The 22,533-nt window shown below is 38.4% G+C and overlaps 1 protein-coding gene across 1 annotated transcript in view; it reads left to right on the forward strand.

Annotated features, from left to right (window-relative positions):
- The first annotated feature begins 278 nt into the window (after nt 1-278).
- The window catches only part of LOC149165035 (uncharacterized), a 335,897-nt gene continuing 313,642 nt past the window's right edge, over nt 279-22,533 (forward strand). Inside the window, exon 1 of the mRNA XM_089432221.1 lies at nt 279-499. Coding sequence (XP_089288347.1) covers nt 314-499 — 186 coding nt within the window. The 5' untranslated portion in view covers nt 279-313. The remainder of the gene's footprint in view (nt 500-22,533) is intronic.

The raw sequence follows: 22,533 nt of genomic DNA on the forward strand, positions 1-22,533 counted from the left end.
ATAAAAAATAACATATATTAAATTCTTAATGTTAAATAAGGGTCATACATTTTTTATTAAAGACAAATTAAAAAAATTATAATTAAAATAAATTAACAACTTATTATAATTAAAATAAATTAACAACTTACCTAAATAATGTAAAACTATAAATAAAATAAATTAGCAGTAAAGCCATATGATTAACTTCTCTTTTGAAAACGTGGTGCCTTCGGCTTTCAATTTCCAAAAATTGAATAATGGATGATGAACATTATCCTCTTAGACTTATATCTTTAATTGAGGAGCCACCATTGGACATCCACAAACGAGGATGGACTGCCTTGCCGGAACGCGCTGGCACACTGCTTTTTCCAATCCTTGCAGCTGCCACCAGGGCAGAAGCAGCCAGCGAAATTCAGGGGCCGTTAGATTTAAAGTCAAAGCTGCAACTGCAGGCGAATCGATCTCGGGCGGTGTCGCCACCAGTCTGAAGACCTTAGAAGCTGCCATTGTAGCGGTACGGATGCTTTCGATGTTTGTCATGTTTTTTGTAAAATAATTCGATAGATGTTTTTATAATTATGTCAACGGCTGGGGCCAGTTTCAAATCCCACATTGTCATTTCGGTCAACGTAAGCACATGCCATTTTTAAACCCTGTTAAGACAACAAAACGAAAGACTAAGATGAGGACTACAATTTTATGGAAGTCTTAAGATGCACATGGCGGATTGTATTATTAGTTGGACTTGTTCCCAGCTTTGACTGCATTCAGAGTTTGCGTTTTCATCTATTTCCATGTATATAAATTTGAAAAATGTTTTATACTAAATTAGATAATACTTACAAAGGGCAGAAACATGAAAGATTATATAAAGCGGAGGCGAGGAGAAAAACAAATCAGAACTTGTTGCTGGACATGATTAAATTGAAATCAATTCAGGATAGGCTACAGCATCCAGATTTTTTGCATCCCGCATCACTGAATAGGAGATAGACTGTAGCATGAAGCTGGGCACGTACTTCTCCTCACAAAATCTTACCGAATGAACAAAGATACTTATTGGCAAAATATACTTACACCCTAGTTTCTAGATAGAGAGCAAATGAGCAACTCTGATGCAATTCCACGATCCCATGAAGGCTGAAAAAAATTAACTGTTTGGAGTTACCCAGCAGGGGTGCTTTCTAGATTGGGGCCCAAGGGTATTTCGGATGGAACAAGGAGTAGAGCTTCTTCCTATCATAGTTTTGCATTTGCTTCACAAACTACCGCTGCTAATCTCTCTAAATAGTGGCTTGCATTTGGATGTTCATCCTAAACAAATCCTTAGAAGGGATCAGGTTTTGGATCTCCCAGATGGTTAATCTGTCCTGAGTAAGGAGATCTTTTTGATGAGTTAACAGCCTAACACCCTACATTCTACCCACGATTTGGAATCGAAATCTCACAAGTCCTTCCAAAAGAAAATGCCCTCTTTGCTCATCTCGCAAGCTTGATACCGAGTTTTCTTAATATATTGGTCATGATCATTCAATCTCTAGATTGGTCAAAATTCTAAGTTCCAAACGCATCTGCTACCTGTGCAGGTCCAACTTACATCCTTGGCCACACATTTCCAGGCTAACCTCATGCTTCTTAGGTAGAAGATCCTCTAACTTCGAATAGGTGCAGAGAAGAGATAATGTCACATAGGCTGAAGTTACCCTGTATCTCATGAACGTACCGGGCTTTCAAAATAGTCTCTCTTAATAAAAACTGTCTAGTAGCTAAACCAAGGCTGCTTGGGAGCCGGAGTGGGGAGCTATAGTTTCAAAAGCTCCTAGGTTGGAAGCCATTTTTATATATTTTGATGCATATATGTCAACAAAAACATGTAGAATGATGAATTAGATATAAAAAGCATAAAAACATGGATTGAACCATATAACTTCAATCATCTAGAAGTTATAATCTTCATCAACTATGTCTACAAGTTAGTAACCTACAACTTATCGAGTCTCACGATTCATCAATCTTAAAGTTTCAAGCTTTCAAAATTCAATATATAACATTTATCATCATTATCACTATAGTTGTACTTGTAACCATTACCATTACCAAGTAACCCAACTATAACAAAGAATATCTAGCATGAAATGAAATGTTTCAACTTTCAACTTTCATGAAGCATCATATTCATAATTCATTACCAATGAGTTATAATTGCCAACTTCAAACTTAAAAAATAAATTGTCATATATTGTTTACAAAAATATCTTAATAAATATGAAAGAGTCAACAATTATAAAAACTATTAGAAAATAGAAACGACAAGTAAATCTATTATCTACTGATTTCACGTGGCCCTTGCCACGTGAAATGTCTAATTTCTGAGAAACTTGTGGTGGTATACTGAGAGTCTCCTCCCACATAGTTGGATGACCATGTCCAGAACCAGAACCAGAAGGCACACAACCTCCACATGTGGATGTAGATGGAGGTGGCGGCAACAAAGGCAAAGATTGTGGAACTCAAGCACTGCTACTGGATGATGGGCCCGAGGGTGGCATGACTATTATTGTTGCTTCATCATCATCTTTCAAAAGTTCTGATTCCAATTCTTCTAGATGTAAAGCTCCATCCTCCAAATTATCTTCCTTTGTGTTGTTTTCCCAATATACATTTGACGTATCATCACGTGCCCGGTCACAATAATGTATCAACAACCTCAAGTCGTAGTGCACAAAAACCAAGCTTTCTTCCCGATTTTCATTGAGGTTGTTTCTTCTCACATTATAGATGAAGTTATAGGTGCTCCAACACCTCTTTGCAAAAGAAGTATTTACAACTTGTGAAAACACTTTTTTTGCCAATTTTGCCAAAAATCCATGGCCGCCATACGTGTCCCACCATGTGGCAACATCAAATCTATCCCTATCTTCCATTGCATGCTATGAACCAAACACTTCAGTGCTAGTGAAGTATTTTCCTAATTCAAAACGCAATCTAGCACACTCCTCCCTGTCAGGGACCAACTTGTCTAATGCTGTCATATACCCATTTTGTACCCCTGGATCTGTATGGGGTTTGGTCCTAACCCCACCCCCCAGGTGTAGGTTTTCCTAACTAAGATGGAGAGTAGTATTTTGGTGTAAGGACATATGCCAAGGCATGTAGTGGAACATTAAGTTTACCCCACCGTTCACGCACAAAATTGTGAATAATATCATACAAGTTGGGATCTTTTCGCTGAACAATATATTTTATTTGCCCCAACATGTTATTCATCTACTCATACACCTCCCCAATCACTGGAGCATCTGTATCTGCAAAATGAATCATGTTATAAATGGGCTTGGTGTATTGTAAAACATCCCTCACACGTGCCCAAAACAGAGCATCAAGAGCGATCTCTATTAGGTGTGATTGGAGCCTTGTCCTTTAATACCTGCCAATGTTGACTTGATACCATGTTAGCCAATGACTATCTTACCTTCAAAAGGCACTTGAAGGTGAGGTAATAACTAGCAATTCTAGTCTTCACAATCTTCAACAACTCCAAACTTGAGTGACCACGGAAAAGCCCATACGTATTGCTATGATTGGTAATAAATTTTATCATTCTCTTACCTCTCTTGTACAAATCACCAATCCATCCATATTGAGGTTGTTTGTTCTTAATAATATCATGCATTAAAAGGTTAATTGTGTGAACCAAACACCCAAACCAAAATATGTTGGGGTATTTATCCTTAATGATTGCTCCCGTTGCCTTACAATTAGAAACATTATCAGTGATGACTTGGATGACATTGTATGGCCTAATACTTTGAATTGTTTGAAGTAATGGTTTTGCAATGTTGATGGCGGTCTTGAACTTTTCTGAGTAATCATATGCTGAAAGGAAGACTGAACCACTAGCAGATGTTAGTTTTTGTAGCATTGGAGATGTTCTAGTTTCAAAACTTTGTGGAGAGGCTAAAACACATGAGATCTCCAAAACCCAGAATTGTTTTCGGAAATTCCACCTAGAAGTGTTTCAATTAGATTATTAACCTATTTTTAATTATTTCCTAAGTCCAAACTTAGGAAATGGGGTTAATTAATCATAATTAATTGAGATAAAGTGTGAATCATCTAGAAACTCACACAAATCAACAAGAAACTAATATGGGCCTTTGATTAAGTTTTAATCTTGGTCGTTGTAGTTCCAACAAAAGATTATAAGAAGAAGTCGATGGGTAGATAGTGAACACACTTGAGACACTTGTGGAGTTCAATTTCCTTGGTAGTTCGATTTTTAGAGAGGAGCAATAGTTGTCGGAAAGCCAAAGAAGGAAGCAGAGACAGTGAGGCCGGAGGAAGTTTTCCAGATCCAGTGTAGTGCATTGCAGCGAAAGGCCGAGATTTCTCTAGGAGGTCGCGCAGACCCTCAAAGTGCAGTTTTTGGCAATTATTAGGTCTAGGGCACCTCTTATCAAGAGATACTCCTCAACCCTAGGCCTAGGTCTCCTCCTAGCCCTTCTTGGAGAGCCATTCATCTTGCTTCTAAAGCAAGCAATCGCTATCATTAGAGTCTCTCCTCTGAATAGGCTCTTGGAATCACTACCTACACACCATTGATATATTTTTCCTAAGATTTCCTTAACACAAAGACTCCTCCCATGTGTGAAAGTCCATAAAGAGCAGGGAGCTTTAGCTGAGGTGACAGTGGGCTATTGCTCCATTGTTTCCACTTGATCAAGTAGTTGGTCCATAGGAACCCCACCTAGGACTCTAGCTAGTTTGGGCGGTAACATGTATTTTTGGTCAATCTTACCAAGTAGCTCATTGACAGGCTTATTGGGCCATCTCTGATGCAATTACTAAATCTAGGATCTGAAGCTATCTTCAGTCATATATAATTTGAGCATATGCTACAGATGTGTTGAAGTGTCATATTTCAGTACATCACTTGTGAGATCAGTTCTATGCATGTATTAAGGGTTTGAATAATAATGAATCTATAGAAGTCAGTCGAGAGTTGAAGAACCTTCCTTGCATCACTTTTGTAGTACCTTGTTTGGCTCTTGAATCAAAGGTTGTTTGTAATTATGCCTGAAATTTGAAGACAAGAAAATTGTAATGACCAATCTCTGTGATAGAGGCCTACGAACTCTCCATAAGACACACATCTTTTGCACAAATTAAAGTGAGCTATTTCTGAAATGTCTCAGCCCTGCGGAACAGCGTCTAATCCTAAGAGAGGCTTGAATTAATTTGTTGAAGGATCAAAAGGGTAAATTATCTTTGTCTTCTTTGGGATTCAAGGTTTCGCTTCTAAGAGCTATCCATGGACAAACATTATTGTATCTTTGATCAAAACTAAACCCAACCTAGTATTGCCAGGTTTTGCTTGTTGCAAAGATATTTCATTGAAAGCCATGTATATCAGAGAGGACAATGTCTAAGTGTTGTATCATTCAAGGAGACTAATCATAATCCTGAATTAATATTGATGAATCAAATAGTGCTCTCTGTTGGATGCTGTAGAGGTACATGTGCCAACAATACGCTTGATAATTGAAATAAAGATTAGACAGAGTTTTTGATGATACTAGAGACATAGTTTATGATCAACATCTATAGAGTGCTGGTGTGCACAACAAGGCTACAATCTGCAAGAAAATTTCTACAATCTGCAAGAAAACTATTGAAGCTACCATTGATGTGGTTGTGTACATACCATTGTTTCCTATTGGTGCACATTATGTCAGGCTTGTATTGACCTGCAACCAGTGTTAGTTTGTTTAAATTGCTATTATTTTTGTTGATGTGTTCAAAGCTGATTTGCTGAGGGTACATAAAGGATGTGTATGGATGGTTGATATATTGTGGGTGCTGCTAAGGTAGAGATATCAATTGACATCTTGTTGAGAGCAAGCAGAGTTACTGTTACTAATGTCAGAGGGTGCTACTATTGTTGTTGAGCAAGTGTAGTTGATGATGTATTGAGTCAACAAAGAGTTCTGAGCAGAGAGGCACATATGTTGCAATGACAGTGATAGATGAGGAGCAGATTGTAGTAAAGCTGGGTCATTGACCCTGGTACGAGAGCCCAAGCTTAGTCTTGATCATTATATGGGGCAACAAAGTGTTGTGGGGCAGAGTGACTGAGTTGAAGTGCAACAACACTGTTGTAGAACGTAATAGGGGACTGAAGACCCTTTCAGATTGAGCCTGCAAATATCTTCAGACTTAGGGAGCAACTTCTTCCTTCTAACCTTGCTGGTAAAACCCCTGGGAGTATTCCATTTCCTTCTAGTTCTAATTGGTATATTTGTATGTAACCTTACATAATGTATTTTTTATTGAGAGAAATCTTCTGTGTAATGTTCTTGTGATGTGATACTACTCTGTATTTGTTTAGATAAGTTAAAAGAACCTAACCAATTGTAAAATTAAAGGAAATATTGATTCACGCCCCTCTTAGTATTTCCAACATACAAGAGGTCTAGAGATTTGCCAACAATTGATGATCAGAGTGAGCAGCCAACAAAAGATCCTAGAGTTGAGTAGTAGGATCAAGGGCGTGAGAGCACAAGTACAGTGACTAGTACGAGCACAAGCTCAGGTGCAGGTGTTCCTAAGACTTCACAGTGCATGGAGCAACATATTCAACAAATCAGGGAGATGCATAAGGAGGATATAGAGGTGGATATTTCATCATCTATAGTTGGCAGGAGGAACTGTGAGGTTCAACAGACACTCAGGGATGCTTAAGAGTTTGTGGGAGCTCCTAGGATGGGTAGTAGACAATAGAGACAAGCATAGAGGTACACTAGCTACATGACATTGGTTAGTCAGTTAGTTCATAGTTAGCCTTCCAACTATCAGGAGGCCACACAACAAAGTGTTGCAAGATGCAATGGTTGAGGAGTACACCTCAATCATGTAGAACGATGTGTGGGAGGTTGTTCCTAAACCGATAGACAGGGTGGTGGTTGGATCACGCTGGATCTTCAAGATCAAGCACGGTGCAGATGGCAGCATCAAAAAATACAAGGTGAGGTTCGTGGCCAAGGGGTTCTCTTAGAAGGAGGGAATAGACTATGAGGAGACATTTGCTCCTGTGGCCAGGTATACTTCTATACGAGCCGTGATCTCATTAGTAGCACAGATGGGATGGTAGATCCATTAGATGGATGTCAAGACGACATTCCTTAATGGTGAGTTAGAAGAGGAGGTATACATAAAACCAGTGTTGATAATATCGGTATCGGGAAAATATCGGCGAGGGTCCATAAAATATCTTATCGGCAATATCGGCGAAAATATCGGCAAAATATCGGCAAATATCGGCAAGCATAAAAAATGCATAATATATTCATTTTTTTCAGATTTCTAAACATATAAAGCAATAACAACATGAACTAAACACATTGGCACATAAATATGAAGAAGGCATTGATATATATGATGTCAAATAGAAATGATACATCAAACTTCAAAGGCGATACCAAATCCTGCTGATCCCGATAATTGTCCAATCAAGGACTCAAACAAAATAACATCACATATCCTGTTGATCCCTGATAATGATAAATTGATAATTGTCCAATCAAGGACTCAAACAAAATAACATCACAATGTCACATATCCTGCTGATCCCTGATAGTGATAATTGTCCAATCAAGGACTCAAACAAAACAACATCACATATATAAAACTTTAAAAGTATTTCATCATCATGAGTTATAAACTTATATGTAGCAAAAGTTGCAAAACAAATAAAACTAGCAGCTATCTATCTGAGACCATTGGCCTCTCCCTAGCAGCTTTTTTTCTGTCTTGTTCAGCAATTGCTTCACGAGCTTTTTGTATAACCTCTGCACTAGAAACCATACAAGGCATCACATCTGCATCATATGCAGAGAGTTTAGCCAGATGGTATTTCAATCGTGTAATCCCTCCTGACATCTTGGTCCCACACAAGTTGCATGATATATATGCCTGATTTGCCCCACCAACAGCCTCCCCATACTCCCAAAATGGGTCCAAGGCTTTTGGCATATTTGACATTTGTAGTGAACTAATTCAAACCTAGGGCACAAAAAAAACAAAAAATTGGCATTAAACCCCCCAACACAAAATGAAAAAATAATAAGTAATAAAAACCTCATTCAAAAAAAATTACTACATTATTTGCATTTTGCAATGTGAATGAAAAATGGCAATAAGAGGGTGCAATAAGAGGGTCGCAGAGAGTGACCCATCTACCAAGAGGACAAATTTTCTGAGTAAGGCCAAATTCCTGTAGCAGAAGGGCCAATTTCACTGTGGGCTGTGTGGTTTGACTGAAGAGGTCAAAAGTCTGTGTAGGGATCGAAGTTGATAGCCAAGGGAATAAAATTTTGTGGAAAAAGGGAGGCTGTAATACCATGAAATAATGCCAACTCAGGGCCGAATTTTCCAGTGAATTTCCCCAGGCCAAGTTCTTCATAAGTGGGCCGAGACTATAATATTAGGTGGTATAATTTGCTATAATATTTATTTTTATATAAATATTAGAAACAGATAATGGCCTTAATAACTAAATTAGTATTTAACTGAAATCAAAACTTGATTAACTTCATAGAACATCTAAGATCAATAGAGTCATGAGATTAACTTCAAGTTCATAGAACATCTAAGAGTCATGAGATTAACTTCATAGAACATCTAAGATCAAGAAAATCTCACACAAAATAAGTAAATCATTCTTCCACCAACCATAAGACTTACGTTGTGGGCATCCAAGCTTCACTTCGCCTTACGTTGTGGGCATCCAAGATTAATTTCGTGGAGGCTTACCACGTAAAATTTAACGGATTGTTTAAAAAATCTATGATTAATTTCAATTTCGTTCTTGTGGTCAAAATCTATTCAATGCATCTGCGGCTCTGCCATCTATTAAATTTCTCTGGCAAAATTCATTATCGGGGAAGACAAAACATTCAGAGACTTTTTACAGTAAAATAATCGAGCGTGATGGAAATAGAAATAAAATAAATAAAAACAAAGCATCGAAATAAATTTTGTCCTTTCGAAATAACTTCGCTGTGCTGCTATTTTTCAATTATTTTTAATTTTATTTCATTGAAATGTTACAACAATTGCAAAATTAATGGAGAGAGGAAGTAAGTATAATCGAAAGGGACGTCAGTGAGGTGTCCTTTTGGAATTTCGGTGAATGTAAGGCTCCTCTGGTGGTGATGATTCATAGTGGAGTTCTTTACAGGGGCATTTGATAATCTCAATAGAGTCATGAGCAATAGAGGCTTGCCGCTTCACTGCTACGCAGTCATGCTGCAGTTTATTTAAAATTTTAATGGCATTCATACCTGTTCTTGGCACTTGCAGCGACCAAACCCTCCTTCGCAGCGACCACGTTCCGGCTCCAGCTCTCAGAAAAACAATGACGTGAAAAAACCCAAAAATCATTTTATACAGCGCGCGGACTGATTTTAAGTTTTTAACCTCGCCGGCGATATTTTCAGTCGTCGCGCGATATTTTAGGAAATATCGGAAATCGCGCGAGATTTTTAAAACAGGAAAATATCGCGATTTTTTGGCGGCGATATTTCGGCTCACCGAAAATATCGCGATATTTCCGAATATCGCCGATATTTCGGCGATATTATCAACACTGCATAAAACAACCAAAAGGCTTTGTAGCACACAACAAAGAGGCCCACATGTGTAGAGGTTGAAGAGAGCATTGTACAGGCTCAAGCAGGCTCGAGGGCGTGGTATGAGTGCATAGACATATATTTGCAGGGCATGGGCTTCGTGAAGAGTGAGGCATATTCTAACTTTTACTACTTAGTGGTCGGCGGTGAGGTTCTCATTCTTGTCTTGTATGTGGACAACTTGTTTCTTATAGGTTCACTGAGGCTCATAGAGGAGTGCAAAAGGGATCTTGCAACAAAGTTCGAAATGAAGGACTTGGGGCTTATGCACTACTTTCTGCGTATGGAGGTGTGGCAGATAGGCGGGGAGATTTTCCTTGGGCAAGGGAAAAACTACATCGAGATCCAGAGGAGGTTTGGGATGGAGGATTACAGAGCCATGTCTACATCCATGATCATGAGTTGGAGGAAGGTAAATGTATTTAGGGAGAAGGATGTAGACCCCACCTTATACTAGTGTTTCTAAAACCGTTTTTAAAAACCGGTTACCGGTCTAACTGGCCGGTTAGCAAGGCCGCCGGTCCAAACCGGCCAAAAAACCCGGTTGGAAAGGCAATTTCTCCAATTTTTGGCCCTAACCGGTGAAAACCGGCCGGTTTAGGACGGAACCGGCTGGTTTGTATCAAACCGGCCGGTTCCGTCCTAAACCGGCGGGTTTTAGGACGGAACCAGCTGGTTTGTATCAAACCGGCCGGTTCCGTCCTAAATCGGCCGGTTTTAGGCATGCCCACCATAACTTGCAAAAAGCGGATTTCTGACTGTGGTTTAGGGGTTTTGGGGGGGAACTAAGGGTGTTTTCCCTCCAAAAACACCCTCTCCAAGCTATAAGAGGCCCCTCTCACTCTCATTTGTCTCACACAACTGATTTGGAGTGTTTGTGAGTTTGTTTGTGAGCTTGGAGAGTGTTGAGTTTTTGCTGAAGTAGTCATCTTGGAGTTGGAGTTGGAGCTATTTTGGAGATAGTGTGTAGCTGTCAGTGGAGTTGCCATCTTCAAGAGGAGGCTAAGGAAGCTAGTTTGCATTTACAGGTAAGGATTTGCACTTGAAAATTCCTTATTTGACTGTTGTCCATGAATTAATTTTTTTATGTGTTATAAACTTCTCACTTCTATGATCTACCATCCAGGGAGTCATCATGCCTCCAAAAGCCAGAGATACTGCATGGGCTCATTGTGATATGATTGATGGCAAAATGATCTGCAAATATTGCCAAAAATCCATTCAAGGAGGGGGTATTAACAGGTTGAAGCAACACTTGGCTGGGATAGGAGGCCATGTAAAGCCATGTGGAGCACCAAATGAAATAATAGGGCATATTAGGGCAGAATACCTACAGAAGTTTGAGACTCAAGTCACTGAACCAATAGAGAAGTTTGTGACTGCAAAGTTTGGGAGTCGAGACTCAACCAACTGAGTTTGATCATGATGACTGAGACTCATGAGAAGTTTCAACTTCAAGTGATAATGTTGATCACTATTATAGTATTACTATTATCATATATGTAGAGTCTACACTGAAGTCTTGTAGTAGGCCACTGGCCCCATAGTTTGTAGGCTTTGTTTTTGCACTCTAGAGGCCATTTAGAGCCTCATTGCTTATGTATTTTGTCGATGATATGTATTGCACTCGGTGCCATTTTGATATATTCACCTTTACATGGTATATAAATGAGCAATCTTTGCATATTTTGTCTCTATTGGCTTGGAATCATGGTTTTAAATCTTAAAAATAATTTTTTTCATTAAAAAATAATTATTTAATGTATTTTTCTAAAACTGGTTCGTTTAGACCAAACCAGTCCCGGTTAGACCGGTTCCGGTCAGTAAACCGGTTCATTAGGTGGACCGATCCGGTCACCGGTTCCGTTTTTGAAAAACATTGCCTTATACAGACAATTGATTGGATCTCTTATGAATTTGGTCAACATTAGACCAAATATATCCTATGCAGTAAAATCCCTCTTTCAGTTCGTGGTGGAACAAAAGATAGTGCATTAGACAACGACAAAACATGTGTTGAGATATTTGTGCGGTACTATCGAGTATGACATCAGATATGCTCGAGATGATGAAATCAAATTGGTGGGATATACTGACGCACACTGGGTGGGTAATCTAGTGGATTAGAGAAGCACTTCGGGGTGTTGCTTAAACATGGGATCAGGAATTGTTTACTGGTATAGTAGGAAGCAGAAGTTTGTGGCACTAATTTCTGTAGAGGCAGAGTACATAGCAATGAGCATGGCTACATGTGAGGCCATATGGCTTCAGAAGCTGCTAGTAGCCTTGTTTGGTCAGAGGGTAGAGACGACAGTGATACACTACGACAATCAAAGTTGCATTAGGTTGTTTGAGAATTTGGTGTTTCATGACAGGTCCAAGCATATAGACATCAGGAACAACTTCATCAAGGATTTTGTACAACACAGGTTTGTTTAGCTACAGTAGATACCTATAGATGAGCAAATAGCAAATATACTGACGAAGGCTTTGAGGAAGGCGAGATTCATCTTCTTCAAAGACAAGATGGGTGTCATGCAAGAGTGAGTGTTAGTTTATGTAGTTCAGCTAGCTGTTCTAGTCTTAGATGGTGTCTATGAGGCTAAGGAACACAGTGGATTAATTTTCTCCAATACCCATAAAAAGTTTCCAAGGAAAAGTATCTTAATTATAATTAATTAGCCACTTCATTAATTATCCTAAGTCTAACTTAGGGAAATGGCTTAATTCATCAAGGATTGTGTACAACACGAGATTGTTTAGCTACAATAGATACCTATAGATGAGCAAATAGCAAATATACCGACGAAGGCTTTGGGGAAGGCGAGATTCATCTTCTTCAAAGACAAGATGGGTGTTATGCAAGAGGGAGTGTTAGCTTATGTAGTTCAAACAAGTGCTCTGGTCTTAGATGGTGTCTATGAAGCTAAGGAACACAGTGGATCAATTTTCTCCAATACCCAAAAAACATTTCCAAGGAAAAGTATCTTAATTAGAATTAATTAGCCACTTTGTTAATTATCCTAAGTCTAACTTAGGGAAATGGCTTAATTAATTGGGATTAATTGAGGTAAATCGATTTTCCACTAGTGACTTCTAGAAAAGTCATTTGATGGGGTCAAGATGACCTTAGCCATTGTTTGAGATTACATCATGACCATTGATTGCTTACTGAGATATTATAAGAGGAAATTTATGGGCATTTGCAGAACAAATCAGAGACATATTTGTAGTGATAGCAAGGGCGCAGTGATAGCATGAAGGCACGAGCAGATCGAGATCAACAGTGATTGAAGACAGAAGAGTCGAAGATAATTCTTCACATTGATTTCTAATTCCTCAGAGATAGAGGGAGGTCGAATTTATCTGCAAAAGAGGCCAAGTTTGCCAGTGGTGCGAATTGCTTTAGAGAGGCTGAGTTGTTGGAGCAAAGAGAAATTTCATAGAGTGATTAATTTGCAAAAAAGAAGTCGAGTCTGCCAGGAAAAATCGAATTCTAGAGGAGTCCGAGTTTATTTCCAGCCAGTGCGAGTTTGCCAGTGAGGGTTGTGTTGTCAGGGCCGCACGTGTGGACCAGTTCGAGGCTCTAGAGGGGGGCCGATTTGGATTAGAGGGGCCGAGTTGTCTCCAGAAAGCCAAAGCGACTTTGCAGAAATGAAAGAAACAATTTTCCGTATGTTTGCTAATTTATGACAAACAGTTGTAATTTTAACTAGTTACCGATCAAACAAGAACTTTACCCATTACCCATTTTTTTGAGGTAGCAAAAAGATCATCCGATTTTGAAAAATGCTGATTCAGATTACACCTTTTTATTTGAGCATATTTTTGACACTTTAAATTTTCTTATGTATTAAGTATGAACATTTTTTTTTTACATGTTAGTGATTTTCATGTTGATTTTGAAAAGTGTTGATGCAGCATCAACCCTTTTTTCTAGAGGGCTTATTTTTGACACTTTAAATTTTTTAATATATTAAGTGTGGATAATTTTTTTTAAATGTTGGTGATTTTCATGCGGATTTTGAAAAATATCAACATTTTTTTTTGAGGCACATTTTTGACACTTCAAATTTTCTGATGTCATAAGTGTGCACAATTTTTTTTAAATGTTGATTACTTGGCCATTTTTCAAGTTGTCTTATTCCTCTTTTTGTTTTTCGTCCTAATATGTTTGTTTTTCAAGGGTTTCCCAAAATGTTTTTTTTTTTTTATCTGTAATGTTTTTTTATAATGAAATTTTTAATTTTTTTTGCAAAGTTTAAAAAATAATAATAACATTAATATTTTGAGGTTTGAATTTTTTATAAATTTATATATCGTTAATTAATACTTCAATACACATAAAATAATTGTCACTAAAAAATAATAATTTTAAACACTCGACAAAAAATACACATTTTGCATATAGATATAATTAAAAAAATACGCATTTCAGGACCTTTTCACTAAAAATGACATGTTAGATAAAATATTTTTATGAAAAAATTGAAAAAAAAAAGTTGGAAAATTAACAAATTTTATGAATTTTATAACAAAAGATGATGACATTTGAAATTTTTTTTTTCCAAAAAAAATGATTTAGATAAAATTTTAAGTAAAAATAACCAAAAAAATGTTAAAAAAACATACAATTAAGAAAAAAATATGCTTAAAAATAAAAAGTAAAATCATATTTCAAGTCCCACTAGCACAACCGGTTGAGGATGGGCCTCGTTAGCAAGGCGACTCAAGATCAAGCCTCACAGAGGGTGGTTGTGCCCTATGCTAGGGGGAGGAGACATGCTAAAAAATCCAATCAGCTTAGGGCTGGTGTAACTCAGGCCAGGTGTGATCCCTAGGTGACTTTGACGGATTAGATACCCCTGGGTCGCGACTTCTCGCGACTTCTCAAGCCACAAGACAAGCCTAGAGCATCACAGACAACTTGAAAAAAAAAATATCCTTAAAAATAAGAAGTAAAATCATATGTCAAGTCGCATTGGCACAACCGGTGGAGGATGGGCCTCGTTAGCAAGGTGACCCAGGATCAAACCTCATGGAGGGTGGTTGTGCCCTATGCTAGGGGGGAGACATGCTAGAAAATCTAGTTAGCTTAGGGTTGGTGTGACTCAGGCCGGCTGTGATTACCGGGTGACTTTGACGGATTAGATGCCCTTGGGTCGCGACTCCTCAAGCCACAAGTCAATGCTAGAGCATCATAGACAACTTGACAAAAAAAATTATAAACATAGAAAATTAAAAAATTAAAAATACAAGTAAAGTAAAAAAATTACATTGAAAAAAAAATATAAAAAATAATAAAAACATAAAAAAAACTTTTTAGAAAAAAAATAAAAAAACACACATTAAAAACGATTAAAAAAACACTAAAATTAAAAAAAGTAATAATTTAAATAACATTAAAAAAAACAAAGGCCCTAGAGGATAACTTAATTGGTCGAGTTCCCGTTGCTAATATTAGCTTTTGGTAGCATCGGATGTGCTCTAGCCATGAAAATTGGTGGAGAGGCTAAGACACACGAGTTCTAAAGAACCCAGAAACCATTTGGTGAACTTCCACCTGGATTGTATTTTATTAAAATAATTAATATTTTTAATGGGATTCCTAAGTCTAAACTTAAAAAAATTAAAGTATTAATGGGTATTAATCAAAATATGGGTGAGAATGTTCTAGAACGCGCATCAAGTCAAGTTTTTAATCTTAGCCGTTGATTAGAGACTTAATCTAGGCCGTTGAAGTCTCAACGAGAAAAGTATAAGGAGGCTTGGGGTTCACTTAGAAACACACACCGAAAGAACGAATTGATCTAGAGTTCGAAATTTCTAGGGCTAGGAAGCTGAGAAATTCGAACTAAGTGATCATTCTGCAGCAGAGGGGCAGGGATAGTTCGGGAATACTGGGCAGAGAGGCGGAGAGCCACTAGTGGAGGCAATGCAACACCTAGAGGGACTGACACTGGGATAGTCTGGGCCCACGTAGGCCTTGACGCTAAACCAGGGAGAGCCAACGTAGAGGAGAAGTTGCCCTCACGCAAAAATCCGGAATTTTGCCAGGGAGCTGCCGGAACAACTGAGGAATGTTGACGCAGAAGCTCCAGGAGGCAGAAGAGACAGCACAGGGCTGATGCAGGGCCTACGCAGAGATAGTCGGGGTTAGCTAGTTCTGGTGCCGGATCAATCGGAAATTGCCAGGTGAAGTGAGGTAATCTCACTTAGTTTTCCCCCATTATATTTTTTCTCTGTAACTGTTTTGCCAGGAGGGCATCCAACATTGTATTTAGAACTACTGCTTAATAATATAAAACCCTCAGAGCTGCTGCACCGGTTTTCCCGCATTGGGTTTTTCCGGGGACTATTTTGTTCAAAAATAATGGTGTCCTATGTATCTTGTTCTTTGCTCAGTTTCTTGCTTCATGTAATCAAATTAAATTGGTGTAGGCTGCAGAAGTAATTTACTTCAACATTATTAAGAAAATAACTTGATAATGTATATTAAAATCAAGTAGGAGAAGTAAATTCAGTTTTGCTGTAGTAGGAGTTCCTTGAGTGTAGGAATTTTCACATGGTATCAGAGCATTGATTTTGAAACAGGAAGAGCAGATCCAGTGCTGAGCAGAGAGGCCAATAACTGAATTTGGAAGCAATTCGAATCCCCTTGAAGGGATTGCGTAGTCCTAGCCGGGAAAGTAGAGATTCCAAGGAAATATCTCTTTGAGAGAGTCGAAAGAGGCACGATTTCCGGTTCGTGAGCTAGCAGAGGCAGAGGGAGTGACGCAGAGCCTCATCACAGTGCTTGAATGGTGCAGTTTCTATCGGGGCAGAAATCCGTCGGAAAAGAGCAAAGACACATAGAAGGGGAATTTTCTCCTCAGAGGACTTTTCTCGCCAAAAGTTCGATTTTTTTCACTTGTCGGGTAGCAGACCAGTGCTGCGTAGTGACGAGAGGAGTCAATTCGACAACTTGGGTGAGATGGCATCACATGGGCGCAGAGATTAGGACAGGTTGGAAGGAGCTTCCAACTATGTCAATGGAAGACCAAAATCCTAGTTGTTTTGGAGGAGTACGATCTCGAAGCTTACGTCAAGAGTGTTGTCGCTGTTCCTGCGGACAATGATTAGAAGAAGAAGTACAAGGCCGAGTAGGGAAAGGCGAAGAGGTTCATACTCGATGGAGTTCGAGATCATGTGGTCTCCCACTTGCAGGGCAAAGATACAACCCGAGAAATGTGGGAAGCTTTGTCTTCACTGTATGATGGTTTTTTCGAATAACAGAAGATGTACTTAGAACAAAAGTTGCAGCGGACATTGATGCAGAAGGGAGAAGGGCTTAAATCCTATCTTCAATGTCTTCAGGACACTAGAGACCAGCTTGCTGCAGTGGGGTCTACTCTTCAATCTTCCGCAATGGTAAGGACGACCTTGAATGGAGTCTCAGATGAATGGCAAGTCTTCGTCCAAAGTATATTAGGTAGGGAAAGACTACCTTCATGGGAGGAGATGTGGGCAGCCCTTCAATAGGAAGAATTAAGGAGGGATCTGGTTAAGGTCAACCTCAATGGCGGCAGTGGGAGTGGCACGAAGAGGAAAGAGGAGGAGGAGAATGCAGCTCTAGCATCAAAGGGACAATAGAAGCAGAAGCGGAAGAAGGACATTTCGAAGGTGAAATGTTTCAAATGTGGCGAGATGGGCCACTTTGCATCCCAGTGTCCTTTGAAGCAAAAGGATAAGGATGAGAAACATGATCCTAAGGTTGTTCCAACAAAAATTGACGAAGATGAGTTTGCCATGAGTGCCCACGCATCTCCAGGAGGGAAATGGGGCGATATAGAACTGTAGTTGGGAGGACTACATGTGGGTAGGATCCTTGAGGAACCCACCTCTTGGATCAATTCCTTGCTACGAGAGCCCGAGATTCAGCAGTAGCGAGATGGACTTAGTGTCAGATGATGTAGTGGGTTGGTTGGAGAGACAAATGCAGTAGCCTGAGACCAGAGACTGATCAACGCAGAGCAAGGTTGGCAACAGTGCAGAAGTCAGCAGCAGCGCAGAAGATTCAGAGGGTTAGAGACTAGTAGCAGTCAGATTCCAACATTCACATGGTATTATGCTGAACACAATTAGTTCAAAAATTTGGGATGCTTTTCCGTTGTTGAGCAACAACAATTGGAAAATGACGTAGTGCAGAGTTAGCAGTGGTAGTGTTAGCAGCAGATGCAGAGGGAGCTGTAGTACAGATGCAGCAATGGCAGTGGCAGTGTCATGGAAGAAGTACAGTAGCAGCAACAACACAGTGTTGGTGGCAACAATAGTGCGGAAAGGAGATGCTTCAGAGACAGAGCAACATGCAGTTGGACATTGTTGCTAGAGCACATTCCTCGCTAAGAGGGAGTGTTAGTTTTTGGTAGCATCGGATGTGCTCTAGCCATGAAAATTGGTGGAGAGGCTAAGGCACATGAGTTCTAAAGAACCCATAAACAGTTTGGTGAAATTCCACTCTGGTTGCATTTTATTAAAATAATTAATATTTTTAATGGGGTTCCTAAGTCTAAACATAGGAAAATTAAAGTATTAATGGGTATTAATCAAAATATGAATGGGAATGTTCTAGAAAGCGGATCAAGTCAAGTTTTTAATATTAGCTGTTGATTAGAGACTTAATCTCGTCCGTTGAAGTCTCAACGAGAAAAGTATAAGAAGGAGGCTTGGGGTTCATTTAGAAACACACGCCGAGAGAACGAATTGATCTAGAGTTCGAAATTTCTGGGGCTAGGAAGCTGAGAAATTTGAACTAAGTGATCATTTTGCAGAGGGGTAGAAATAGTTTGGAATACTGGGCAGAGAGGCGGAGAGCCACTAGTGGAGACAGCGCAACACCTGGAGGGACTGACGTTGGGCCAGTCTGGTCCCACGTAGGCCAGATGCTGAACTAGGGAGAGCTAGCGCAAAGGAGAAGCTGCCCTCACGCAGAAATCTAGAATTTTGCCGGGGAGCTACTAGAACAGCCGGGGAAGGTTGACACAGAAGCTCCAGGAGGTAGAAGAGATAGCGCAGGGCTGACGCAGAGCCTTTGAGGCTGACATAGGGCCTACGTAGGGCTAGCGTAGAGATAACTGGGGTTAGGCAGTTTTGCTGCTAGATCAGCCGAAATTGCCGGGTGAAGTGAGGTAATCTCACTCAGTTTTCCGCCATTATATTTTTTCTCTGTAACTGTGTTGACCACTACGTGTCAACGACCCATAGCAGTACACCCACTTTTTTCACAAAAGGAATAGCGCCTGATCGACGTGTTCGTGCCGTTCAATCATCATCATCAGCCTGATCATCATGTTATAATGTAAACCCATTCTGCATGTGTATAATGTAGATAATCTTAGCAGATCCATATCGTGTATGTAATTGCCTAGGGAAACCTACTTTTCTAGTGATGATCTGCATTCCGAGAGGTTTTTGTTTCATCGATCCATTCTCAAATGGTCGGTAGAGTTTTCCTTCAGCCTTACCCCAAAGTCGGAATGGATTTTGTCACTGGGATCTTAGGTGAGTCCTAGTGTTATAGGTCGAGCCTATGTAAAAGTGATTTGGGAATAATTCTAACTATTTGGTTAGGTTATTTTATTACAAATTGCTTGGTCCACAGGATTATATTTGTGTCGCAGAAATGGTTAGTCTGTGAGGGTCTTTTTCAAATGGGTTTTCCCCCTTATGATGTAAAAATATGAAAATTATGATGTAAAGTGTCTTGAGGGTTGGAAAAAATAATTAATCCCGTCATAGGTTAATTAATTAAATTTTCTGGCCAAAAATTAATTAAAATCCTAAGCCAGAAATATAATTAATTCTAGGTCCTAGGTAAATTTAAATTTTCCAAAGGAAATATTCGTTGGTCCTTAAAATTCAAATTTTAAAAGGTCCCGGGACTAAGGTAAATTAATTATTTTGCTAAATTTTAAGCCTTTGGTTCCTATGGTTTAAGTCAAAGTCAAATTTTTGAGGAAATTAAATCAATTTTTTTATTTTTGAGTTAATTAAAATGCATTTAATTGAAAAATTCGAATTTCCTCAAGAATTTAATATTTCGATGGATGAGATTAAAAGAAATTTTAATCTTCATCAACAGTCGAGATTGCTTTGACATTGATCACTCGAACTAGCCGTTGAGGGATTTATCTTTAAATAGGAAGTCATTTGTCAGTCAATTCATCCGATCTCTGAATCGTGTACTAAGCTCTCAAGCTCTCTTGTATACTTTTTTGAATTAATGTAAAAGTCTTTGGGGTTTCAACGTGCTGTAGTGTTCCTCTTCATGAATTTATGGTAACATTGTTTTAATTTCTGCTTAATATTATGTGAAAAATGTCAATCAATAGCTCTCTTAGAATAATCTGAATACATGTATTTTATTCATTTTATTGGATCTAGGGTAATATATTTAATTTTGATTGAAGTAGCAGGTATCTCTATTTCTTCAGAATTTTATTGTTGTTCTATTTCTCTACTTGATTTGATGGTTGATATAGTGTTTGCAGAAGATCTCTCAGGTTCTCACTGAGTATTTGGGGATAGTCTTCGGTTGGACCAACCAACTCTCAACACATATTTTCTGAAGAGCCTACTTCATATAAGCCTTAGCATTTGTCTAACGATAATCTTTTTCTGCAGGGTGTTTTTGGGCTAGTACCTCTCTAAAATTTCAAAATATTTTAAATATTTTGTGGAAATTTTGATAGATCTGGCTATTAAGAGCCTTAGATTATCAGATCTGGGAGCGGAGTTGGATTCATACTCCCCATATCTGATAGATCTATAAATTATTTGTATAGATCTGTTATTTACTTGTGTAGATCTGAAATTTTGTAGCATAATTTTGAATTTTAACACTTGGGTTTTTGGGATTTTCTCTAGTTTTGTACATATTGGGTATTGATTTTTTCTCTTTTCACTTGTGCAGGAATAGATCTGAGAAATCAACTAAGAAAATCTTCAGATCTGAGCTAAATCTAGACCCTAGAGGGCAAGATCTGGGCTCAAAGATTGTTTGTAGGAATAGATCTGAGAAATCAGTCAAGAAAATCTTTAGATCTGAGCTAGATCTAGACCCTGGAGGGCAAGATCAGGGCTCAAAGATTGTTTGCAAGAATAGATCTAAGAAATCAGCCAAGAAAATTTTCAGATCTGAGCTAATTCTAGACCCTGGAGGGCAAGATCTGGGCTCAAAGATTGTTTGCAGGAATAGATTCGGGAAATCAGTCAAGTAAATCTTCAGAGCTGAGATTTTTTCAAGCAGATTTAGGGGTTTTGAGACAGATCTAGGCCTTGGAGGGAAATATTTTGTTCCAAATTTGTTTGTAGGGCCAACCATTAAAGATTTTGCAATAAATCTGAAGATCTGAAGCAAAATAATTTTTTCAAAACAAGGGTTTCAAGTTTTGGGGCTCCTAAGCCCAGATCTGCCTTCTCCTAGCCCAATGCTAGTTCTATTGGCCCTGTGCTAGCTCTCATTTGCCCTAGTTTCCCCTTGCTCCATTTCTGATTTGAATTTTTAATTTTTTGAAGCTAAGCATTGGTGGGTTTTTGCAGAAAATTTGGTAAAAATTTGTGTTTAAGGTATTGAAATTTTTTTGGGCAACTTGGGCAAGTGATCTCCAAGGCATAGGGCCTAAGGGTTTGATATCTAAACCATCTTTTTCCTCACTGTTTACTACAACAGTCGTATACCTTTCTAATAGTGGTGAAAACACATCTAAGTGGTTTGAAATTAACTAAAAAAATTGTTAAATACATTAATAAGTCATTTATGTTTGATGTGTATCAAGAATTTGGCATAAATCTACATTTTGGGTGACTGTTGTCTCTGAATAATTCTGTTTCTGAAGTTTGAAATATAACAGTGGCAAAATTTCATGTGGGTTAGCCTAAAATCAGTTCCTAAGTTGTTTAATACGTTAAGGAATTAATTTCTTGTATTGGGCATTCATCATTAGGCTTATTTCATGTTTTAATTGCTGGCTATAATAAATATATCAGATTTGATATAGTTCTGGAAATCACATCATAACAGGATGAAAATTTTTGATAATTCATGTGGGAAAGTTTTGAAACTTTTCGGAAAATGTTTGGCATAAAGATATCATTGATAGCTTACTGTTTTCATTATCATATTGCTGCTGTCATAAAGTTTTTTTACTGCTGTCCTAAACACTAATTTTTGAAAATTAGGTACTCTGTCATGGAACCGTGATAAAATGCATATCTTTTGTTTCATAAACTGAGTTTTTTTTGAGCATCTGTTGACATTGATTGCAAAGAAGTTTTTGTTCTCTTTGAGCTATAATTGTATCAAAAAATATTTGAAATAAGCTGTGGGGGTTTATTTTTAAGTCTTCATCCAATAAAGCGAACATTTTATTTTGGTGATTAAGGGCTTTTGCGACACAAGTGTTTCTAATCCTCGGGTCTAACTTCTTCTCATCATCTGGTGCATTTGCATATGAGTTAGTTTTGCATAAATAAAATTTACTTCTAGCCATAAGCTTGGTCGATAGAGAGATAGGTATCCATCCATCTTTGCTTGAGAAGCCTGCTTTTAATAGTACTTAAAACGGTGACCTTACAGTCGTCAGAGCCACAACTCTCTACAACGCCGGAGGCATCGGGTATGTTAGATTTTCAGGAGACGTATCGTTAATCACACCTTAGTGTGCTTCACCTTATCTTCTTTTTGCCAATTACTACGTAATCAAGCTCAATATAGAAAGGATCAAAGGGTTAAAATTTAGATAGGCATTTAACTAAAATTAACCAAGATTCTTGCATCTCATATTAGCTTTAGGATCTGCACTTCATATAAGATAACCAT

The sequence above is a fragment of the Pinus tabuliformis genome, chromosome 5_1 (genome assembly GCF_031772625.1).
Source record: "Pinus tabuliformis cultivar Carrire ecotype Pingquan chromosome 5_1, CPIR1, whole genome shotgun sequence".
NCBI lineage: Eukaryota > Viridiplantae > Streptophyta > Pinopsida > Pinales > Pinaceae > Pinus > Pinus tabuliformis.